The sequence below is a fragment of the Carassius gibelio genome, chromosome A5 (assembly GCF_023724105.1).
Source record: "Carassius gibelio isolate Cgi1373 ecotype wild population from Czech Republic chromosome A5, carGib1.2-hapl.c, whole genome shotgun sequence".
In the NCBI taxonomy this organism is placed as follows: Eukaryota; Metazoa; Chordata; class Actinopteri; order Cypriniformes; family Cyprinidae; genus Carassius; species Carassius gibelio.
Window position 1 is genome coordinate 17279244 of NC_068375.1, and position 10302 is coordinate 17289545.

The 10302-nt window shown below is 36.9% G+C and overlaps 1 protein-coding gene across 1 annotated transcript; it reads left to right on the forward strand.

Annotated features, from left to right (window-relative positions):
- The first annotated feature begins 1757 nt into the window (after positions 1-1757).
- Positions 1758-9678, forward strand: LOC127998847 (3-hydroxy-3-methylglutaryl-coenzyme A reductase-like). The gene is made up of 20 exons (XM_052592140.1): positions 1758-1997; positions 2672-2861; positions 3005-3116; positions 3212-3299; positions 3412-3496; positions 3591-3696; positions 3806-3912; positions 3989-4108; positions 4206-4366; positions 4820-5061; positions 5152-5321; positions 5624-5818; positions 6450-6608; positions 6744-6901; positions 6980-7085; positions 7456-7626; positions 7765-7905; positions 8016-8174; positions 8297-8451; positions 8621-9678. Exons 2-20 carry the CDS (start codon positions 2697-2699, stop codon positions 8673-8675), a joined length of 2655 nt encoding a protein of 884 aa, XP_052448100.1. The 5' UTR covers positions 1758-1997; positions 2672-2696; the 3' UTR covers positions 8676-9678.
- Positions 9679-10302: the final 624 nt, after the last annotated feature.

Below are 10302 nucleotides of genomic sequence, written 5' to 3' on the forward strand. Positions count from 1 at the left end.
TCCAGTTTGACAATGCATCTGAGGGGAAATATCTGTCAAACAAAGAGACTAACTTACTTCAGCTGCTGCTGGAACTGTACAGTGAATGTTAGTAGAATTAGCGGTGCTTACTAAAGACCGATTCTAAAGATTCGAGTCACTTGATTAATCAACGACTAACGTCACTGTAGTAAACAACAACACCCTAGCATCATAGATACAAATTTCGCAAATTCAATTACGCCATTAAAAAAGTTTTCTCAGAAAATGTACAAATTTAGTTAAAAAAGAAAAAAGAAAAATAAGTTTAGTGTAACGTTACCAAAATCGAAAATGGTAACGTTACCGAAGAAATGACCGCGAACAAGCTTAGTATAATTACTATAAGTTAACGTTACATGATCATACCTTCACTCAGCACACGAAGAGAGGAGACAGTGGCGGATGAGAAGTGATGTTTTGTCAACGTAAACCTACAGTAATACATCAACCAGTAGTTATCATTGCAAACCTGACATCTTCGCTCCATTTAGAATATAACGTGCAGAATATAACGTAGAAACGCATTAATTAACTCCAGTTGACCTGTTGAGGTAAAAGCTGTTGTCTCCTTCACCATCAACACTGTGTTCGGTCGCGAGGGTTTCCTCCTGCTCTAAATCCATATTTGATTGCATTAATATTATATTAGTGACACTCGTCACTAAATATAAGCGCAACGTCTCGTTACATTGGGATTATTTAGCAACGTATGCTATAGTTATGAAGGTATGTTGTATTTTCGGCGGCAAATTAATTGGGTTAAAAGCGCTAATGTGATTGGTCAAATCAAGATATGATAGAGAGGCGTTTTTTCATGTTTCTATTATTATTATTATCATTGGTTGTCTTAAAATAATATACATAAAGAGATCAGAGTCCATAATAACTTAGCAATTCCTTTATTCATAAACTTTATGTTTACTTTTAAAGATGCACAAATTTTCCGAATTAAAAATAACTTTAAATTATAAAATGAATTATATTTGGGGAAAAGGTTTACATACGATACTTTGCTTTATTCTCGTGTTATCAAACATTATGGCGTCTATAAAAACACCAACTAACGTTACATAAGGTATTTGCTTTTGTATGAAGAAGAGTAAAAATTCAGGCAAACTTTGTTCTGGTTAGTATTTATCATGTCGGTGGCACGCATTTCTAAAGTCCAGTAGATACACACACACACACACACACACACACACACACACACACACACACACACACTTGGTGATCATCTTTATATAACATTAAATCAGTTCAAAGAATACAGAAATCTGAAAAGCTGCTGTATACAAAGTAAACGAGAAGAGATATTTGCAGACCAAGGTACTATGTGCTATTACTGTCTTTTTAATTTTATTTTATTATAGATATATTTATTTTACTATTTTAGGTTATACATTTTGGAATGTTTCATTAAAACAGAAAAAAACTTGGGTTGTTTGTTATTGTAAAAAAAAAAGGTTAACATTAAACATTATCATTTTTCAACATTAACATTTAAAATTAACATTTCTTTTTCCTGTATCTATTACAGTTAACGTTACAAGGGCCATTGGCCAAGGTTCACACAACTCATACAAATTCAAATGATGGTCAGATCACGCGTCTCGGTCAGCACACGCCCTCAACACCATTCACAGGAAAGTGGGTGTGGCTTTGTTGCGCATCGGTGTGGTTCGAGAATTTCATTGGCTCTCCGCTCTACTGACGCAGAGCCATGCCATCGCTTCATAAGCTTAGAGGAGGATGCCGGTTTTGGCGACAGGAGTCCTCAATCATCGGGATATGGATTAATATCTATATGTCTATAATTATTTATTTCGGCCACTCTAATCACGAAAATCGCCGCTAAATGTTAATTTATAACAGTGAACATATCTATAGGCTTTTATTTAATCAGCCGCATATGTGGAGGATTTTACAGTGATTTGCTGTTGGTGTATTAATTCTTTAACCCTCATTGACGCTTATTGGTAAGTACCCGCATCAGATCTAAATTACAACCAAAGCTTTTATTTTAGACATGCCTACTTAGTGTTGTACATGATCCAAGTTTCTAATGTCTATTTTTTTTCCCCAGTTCATTTTGGCATTATTAAATATTTGTATCTATTTCTATTTTAATATAATTTCCAATGAATTATTATGATCAGTTATTATAATCTGTTCATTTGGTCTATAAATTCAGAAACTGATGGCACTGTCTGTCATCTATCACATCAGATATGTATTTTGTGCATTGAATTTATGTCAAGCCATCTGATGCTACTGTAGTATAGAGAAATTCAGTAATACAGAACATCCTTATAAACAACTCAAAAACAACTTTTATTTAACTAAAATATTAGTTATACCCTTGGAGCACTTTAAGTGTTTATATATATATATATATATATATATATATATATATATATATATATATATATATATATATATATATATATATATGTATATATCTATGTATATAGATATACATATATATATATAGATATAGTAATTTTTGTAAATAAAAACTGCAGCGTAGACAATAAATGACAGAAATGAGGTGACAGAATAACGTTCATAATTCATAAATCTGCCATTTAATCCAGTTTAACAAGTTTTCCTTTCATTTGATTTCTCACATTTGCTTTTTTGTCATCTACAGTAACTGACTGTAACACACCTTCAAAATGCTGACCAGACTTTTCCGAATCCACGGCCTCTTTGTGGCCTCCCATCCTTGGGAAGTCATTGTGGCTACTGTAACTCTCACCATCTGCATGATGTCCATGAATATGTTCACTGGAAATTACCAGATTTGTGGCTGGAACTTTGATTGCCCCAAATTGGAGGAGGTACAGTGTGTTACTGTGAAAATAAATCTTGAGTTGCTTTCATAAATGTAATGATCATGGTTGCAGTTAAAGTGAAGATTTATCTAATGATATTGTGTCGTTAAATATTCCCATTGTTTTTTTCCACTCTGTTTTGTCTTCAGCTAATCTTAAGCAGTGATATCATTATCCTGACAATCACAAGATGCATAGCGATCGTCTATATTTACTTTCAGTTCCAAAATCTTCGACAGTTAGGATCTAAATACATATTGGGTGAGTTGTAGTCTTTAAACTTGTTTTAAAAAAAGGAGTTTGTGAGGTCACATGAATTACAAGCGTTAATGTTTATATTGACATTTCTATTTCAGGCATCGCAGGACTTTTCACAATATTCTCCAGTTTTGTGTTCAGCACAGTTGTGATTCACTTCCTGGACAAGGAGCTGACAGGCCTCAAGTATGGACATTTGTGTCTTGTATCACCCACACTAGAAATCTTTGAAGTGTTGATTTGTGTTTGGAAAATAATTTGTAAATACATAATGTTATAATTGTATAATTTTCCCCAGTGAGGCCTTGCCATTCTTTCTGCTGTTGATTGACCTCTCCAAAGCATGTGCTCTGGCCAAATTTGCGTTGAGTTCAAACTCACAGGTACTTCACCTTTTCGCTTACATTAAAATTAGGTTTAAATAAATATGACTGATCATTAAGTTTTTCATAAATGCCATTTTTGGCTGTCCTTTAGGATGAGGTGAGAGAGAATATTGCCAAAGGAATGGCTGTTTTAGGACCCACCTTTACTCTTGATGCCCTTGTGGAGTGCCTGGTGATCGGTGTGGGGACAATGTCAGGTAAACTTCACCCGTCCACATTAGACAGAAAATCAACACAGCTGGACAGACTAATTCAACTCGGCAGCAGTGAACTTTATTTTGTCCTTTATATATTGTTTTCCTGCAGGTGTGCGACAGCTTGAGATCATGTGCTGCTTCGGTTGCATGTCTGTCATGGCTAACTACTTTGTGTTCATGACCTTCTTCCCGGCCTGTGTCTCTCTTGTGCTGGAGGTGTGTAAGCATATTTGAGTGCAGTACACATAGAGGAAGACTAGAACATATTCTAACATGTGTCTATTTTCCATAGTTGTCTAGAGAGAGCAGGGAGGGAAGACCCATCTGGCAGCTGAGTCACTTTGCTAGAGCTCTGGAGGAGGAAGAGGACAACAAGCCTAATCCTGTCACACAAAGAGTCAAAATGATTATGGTACGCAGTGAACCAAAAACACTAGTCTTTTGATACTGGGATTTATGATATTAAACGTTTTGTTTCTAATGGTCTGCATCATGTGTACTATTTGCAGTCTCTTGGCCTGGTTATGGTTCACGCTCACAGCCGCTGGATTGCAGATCCTACATCAACTAATGGAACTCTTGATTTCGCTCAAGTTGGAGTGAGTCTCAATGACAATATGCCCAAGAGAATTGAGCCAGACATGCCCCTTTGGCACTTTTACCTATCCAGGTAGGCACACTTCAGAGATTTTATTCATTTTATTAATACAAATATTTTGGCCATCTTAAAATTCTATGTATCAGTAGTTCAAAATACACAGTTCTATGTTTCAGTTTGACTATAGATACACAGCATTATAATGTACACTACAGTATAAACCTTTGACATAAACAAAATATTTTGAGGTTTGCTAAAGATTGCATGTAACGGTGTTATTTAATTGTTACTTTTTCGAAAGATTTAGTATTAGTTTAGATCAGTTTAGTTAGTGTTAAATAACAGCAAAGATAATCTAAATGTAAATATAGGAGAAATGAGCATGCACAATGAATTTTCCAAAATCAATAGATACAATAAAAAAGCAGGCTGATAAGAACTGTGGTACTGATAGATTGTGCATTGTTAATAATAGAAACAATAACAAGAATATGATATGATTCTTATTTTATTCTGTGCATTTAGGATGATCAGCATGGACATTGAGCAGGTGATCACACTGGGTCTCGCCCTGTTCCTGGCTGTGAAGTACATTTTCTTCGAGCAGGTGGAAATGGAGTCCACCCTGTCCCTGAAAGTCCCCACTCCGAGCTCCATGCTCTCTCAGAAACGGTCTCCGGATCAGTGCTGTAGGAAAGAGGCTCCCGTTTCCAGCAAGCCTGAGAAAACCCCAACTCCCCCTGCAGTTGTTACCAAAGAGGAAAGAGGTATTCTCTTCTTACTTTTACATTTTTGTGTTAGTTTTCTGCAAACCCAACACCCTATAGTTGAATCTAACTGTAGTTTATCTCCTTCAGATTTAGTGATTCGGCCCCTGCCTGCCCCGAAAGAGCCTGAGCACAAAAGTACTTTTGTTTTGGGAGAAGATGAAACTCAGGAAATTGTTGTTTTGTCAGAGTCTGTGATCAGTCTGTCTGCTGAACCCAGACCTGTGGAAGAATGTCTCTCCATTCTGAAAAACCCAGATGTAAGAGCATTGTCAAAAGCGATACTGTTGTTCTCTTTCTTGCATAAAGATTAATTCTGGGTTCACCGTGGGACTGAAACCTGTGGTTATTTTTTTACCTCAGAGTTGACCCATGTACTCTCTAATGAGATCTTCCTTTTACTCTTTACACTCTTACTCTTAGCCAATTAGTTTATGACATTAGCCAAGATCAGAAGCATGCAGTGAAACTGTTTACTTCCAAGAGTAGATTTATGTTGCCTAAAATCCAAGTATAATCACAGTGTGTGAGTATTTAAGTGTCAACCCTTCTGACCCCGCAGATGGGGGCTCACTACCTCAGCGATGAAGAGGTGATCGTGTTGGTGAACTCAAAGCACATCCCAGCTTACAAATTGGAGGCCATGATGGAGACCCCTGAGAGGGGGGTGATGATCCGCAGAAAAATGCTCAGCCCCAAATTCCCAGAGCCCACGGCTCTCACCTGTCTGCCTTATAAAGACTACGACTACTCTAAGGTAAGACATCCGCTCATTACATCAGACATCATTTAATTAATGGTGCTTTATTGATTTGATCAAACTAAGGATGCACTAATATTTAAACCTTTCCATATTACATTTTGTTAACGATGAGATCCACTAAACTTTTTAATGTTTTTGAAAGAAGCCTCATATGATCACCAAAGCTACATTTACTTGATCAGAAATGCATTAGAAACATTAATATTGAGTTCATTTGTTCATTTCAAATGTTATTTATTCCTGTTATAGCAAGTTGAATTTTAAGCATCATTACGCCAGTCTTCAGTGTCACATGATCCGGCAGAAATCATTCTAATATGCTAATTTGCTGAAAAATAGAAATCTTTTGTAACATTATAAATGTCTTGATGGAGACTTTTGATCAATGTATAGTGATCTTCCTGACTAAGATTCATTTTATTACCTTTTAAAAACATACTTAATATACATGTATGTATATATACGCCAATACAAGCAATACCAATAATTAAAAAAATAGTTTTATAGGTCATAACCAATTTGTTACCAAACTTCTGACTTGGCCCATGAAGCAAAAACTTAGTAACGCCCTAGAACTTAGCAACCTTCAAAGTTCAGCATTCATTTTCAGGTGTTTTTATTCCAGGTGATGGGAACATGCTGTGAGAATGTCATCGGTTACATGCCAGTTCCTGTCGGGGTTGCTGGGCCTCTGTTATTGGATGGAAAGCAGTTTCAGGTTCCCATGGCAACAACTGAGGGCTGCCTAGTTGCCAGCACAAATAGAGGCTGCAGAGCAATAGCAGTAAGCACAATTTCCTTTTAAAGCTCTCAAAGGGACGCTGAAAGCAAACACATTTCACACACATCTGAACTGGTAAAGCTGTGTAAAGTGTAAATCACGTGAATCTAATCTCTGTGGTGAATGGATTTCCCCCAGTTGGCGGGCGGTGCCAGTAGTCGTGTTCTTGCAGATGGTATGACCAGAGGGCCGGTGGTGCGTCTGCCTTCTGCCTGTCAGGCGGCTGAAGTCAAGGCCTGGCTGGAAAGCACCGAGGGCTTCAAGAGCATCAAGGAGGCCTTTGACCAGACCAGCAGGTACAGGATTATTTCAGTGAACTGATTTAGTCATTTTTAAAATGATGATTATGTAACATCGATTTGTGTTGTGTGTAGGTTTGCACGACTGGAGAAGCTTCTGATTGGTCTGGCAAGTCGCAATCTGTACATTCGATTCCAGTCGAAAACTGGAGATGCAATGGGGATGAACATGATCTCAAAAGTACGCAAGTACTGCTTTGTTGTGAAACATGGTCTCGGTGTATATTAAAGGGATAGTTTACTCAAAATGAATATTCTCTCATCATTTACTCACCCTCATGTTGCACAAAAGAAGATATTTTGAAGAATGTTGGTAACCAACAGTAGGCATCGACTTCCATAAATAGTTTTCCATGCTATGGAAATCAATGGCTACTGTCAACTCTTTTGTGTTCAGTAGAAGAAAGAAACTTGAAGGTGTGTAAATGATGACAGATTTTTATTCTTTTTTTTTGTGAACTATCCCTTTAAATTATACTTCCATGACTGATTTCCTTTGCTTGACTGAGTTTTTAAGAAGAGCTCATGTATTTTTTTTCTTCGGTCACCAGGGCACAGAACAGGCTCTTACCAGGCTGAAGGAGGAATTTCCAGAGCTTCAAATTTTGGCTGTTAGTGGAAACTATTGTACTGACAAAAAACCTGCCGCCATCAACTGGATTGAGGGCAGGGGCAAGTCAGTGGTGTGTGAGACCACCATCCCAGCCAAAGTTGTCAAAGAGGTACAGTTACAACTCATCATATTCTACAAAATGCCCTGCAAAAGCTGAATACTGGCATTTGCAATACCTGTTGACACTGAATAAGGATATACACTTGTTTTTGGAATGACAGCCTGATGCAAATGTGTTTGTGTGCAGATTTTAAAGACGTCGACTGAGGCTCTGGTAGACGTCAACATCAGCAAGAACTTGATTGGATCTGCTATGGCTGGAAGCATCGGAGGTTATAATGCTCATGCTGCCAACATTGTAGCTGCCATCTATATTGCTTGTGGACAGGTAATAAAAGATGTACTGTTTACAGTATGATTCTGATAAGGATTATGATATGTGATTATATAGTGGTGGTACAGATATTCAACTACAGTAAATGGATTTGTCCTTGACAGGACCCAGCGCAGACAGTGGGCAGCTCTAATTGTATCACTATTATGGAAGCCTCGGGCCCCACTGGGGAGGATCTTTACATCAGCTGTACTATGCCCTCCATTGAGCTGGGCACTGTGGGCGGAGGCACTAACCTTCCTCCCCAGCAGGCCTGTTTACAGGTACTTGATACAGGATTATTAAATTACATATAATGTTAGGGTTTCATTGTGGATTTACTGTTGTTAAACCCACTGTCATAGGCGGTCTCATGCAGTTTCTTCCCTCTCTGTCTTTCTGTCAGATGTTAGGTGTGCTGGGTGCAAGTCAGGAGTGCCCGGGTGAAAATGCCCGACAGCTTGCCAAGGTGGTGTGTGCTACCGTGCTTGCGGGAGAGCTGTCACTCATGGCTGCACTCACTGCTGGTCACCTGGTCAAAAGTCACATGACTCACAACAGGTATTATATATTAATACAACATTCTAATGATACGATAATTAGAATCGAAGAAAATAATCTTACAAATTAAAATATAGTATGAAATTATTATGTTATGGCAGTGTTTTGTAAGAAACTATCATGCAAACACCTGTGTAATTGCTTTTTTTTATATATATTTTGGCTATAGATCAAAAGTGAATTTGCAAGAAGCTCCGGGAACATGTACGAAGCAGGCATCTTGAGACTTCACCTTATGAAGATGCAGAAGGACCGTAAAGAAAGAGGATCTCGCGTTTAAGACAGTGATTAGTCATTTAGATTATTTTAAAGGCAAGAAAAGGAATACAGTTCACGGATCCCCTGGTCTGTTAAACATGAGTTAAATGGTCGAAATTAAAGACTGGAATCAAGACCAGCAGTGGTTAGGACCAAGTGTTTCTTAATCATATCTGAGCAGAAATCGCCATTTACGGAACTGCTTTGTTAAGCTTAACTTGCTATGGAGAGCAAATCTGATTTTATATCCACAGCAGCCAGTATATTGAGATACAGAATGCCACATAATTAAACTTATTCCCTGAAGTCAATAAAACTCAAGTCACATAACAGGACCGACTGGATGGGTTAAAGCGGAGTAATTTTTTCAACTTCATTATTTGTTGGTGATAGCAACAGGGAGCTTATTGTCTAATTGCCAACTTTTTGCCAAACTGGAATCATGGAAGGAGAAAGTTTAATCTTCATTGCACTTACAAAGGAAATGGCCTAGGACAGTACCGATAAAGAGAGGAGTTTAAAGTAATATGATTCACTAGTTGGTACACGTGTAGAATAAAATTGCCTACCAAATTGCCAAATGCAGCCGTCAGCGATGCTCATGATGCTTTCTGTGTCAGAATTTACACTGTTTGTTTTTTTACTCTGTGATGAAGGAATGAATTGAATGACTTATGTAAAAGGGCTGTGCTATGACATGACGGCACAAATATTACCAAAGGTGCTACAATCCACATGTTTCAGTTCTTTGTTCATTTAGCGATTTCTTTGTGTTTGAACACCTCTAAAATAGGTTTATGTAACAATACACAACACATTGAAAATTATGGCTGTTTAGATGTGTTTCATAATGAAAACATTGAAAGGAAGCTTGCTATTTTTCCACACAAAAGCACAATTCAGATGATTCAATAAATAATAAACTGCAAAGCTTTGTATATTTTATAATAAAAGAAAATACAGAATTCAGCTATCTGTGCTTTATCATATTCTGCTTCTTACTTGGGCAACTTTGAATAATAAAAATAAGACGATACAAAACTAATTCTAAGAAAATATCAGAAAACTACTGTCCTGCCAAAGATTAGCTCTAATAACTAACAACCTCCAAGAATAAAATTATTTAAACAACTTTCAAATTGTTCAAGTAATCCAGGTTTTGAACAAAAAAAGGTTTAATAAAATGTTAAACAACATGGCCTCTTAATCTTTAGTCTGAAGAAAGGAATGAGACAATCTTCCAAATTATTATAATTTTTGGAATTCACACTGGCTTCTTTCAATCAACCGATTAACAAATAAAAAATCTCCTGAGTTGCATGAATCAACTTGAACAGTAAATTTGAGTTTGCAAGGTATGTTGCTATTGTGGGATTAACTACTTTTCATGTGTTGCTAAAAATTGAGCTTAACTCTACAAGAAATAAAATAAAATAAAATTATGAAGTGATTAATCTGACTGAGAACCAAAAACGGCACCAAATGAATCATCGAATCATGTAGCTGAACTATATGCATCAAGGAATTTGACCATTAAAAATCTTGATTCTCTTCTAGCACAGGCTAAAAAAAATATTTCAGTACAAAAATAAG

What these genes read in the sequence shown, in the direction of transcription:
- LOC127998847 (XM_052592140.1), top strand. Translation starts at nt 2,697, where the DNA reads ATGCTGACCAGACTTTTCCGAATCCACGGCCTCTTTGTGGCCTCCCAT. An exon ending in AAAGAGTCAAAATGATTATG is followed by an intron (nt 4,109 to 4,205) that starts GTACGCAGTGAA and finishes TACTATTTGCAG; the next exon opens with TCTCTTGGCCTGGTTATGGT. An exon ending in GCCTTTGACCAGACCAGCAG is followed by an intron (nt 6,902 to 6,979) that starts GTACAGGATTAT and finishes TGTTGTGTGTAG; the next exon opens with GTTTGCACGACTGGAGAAGC.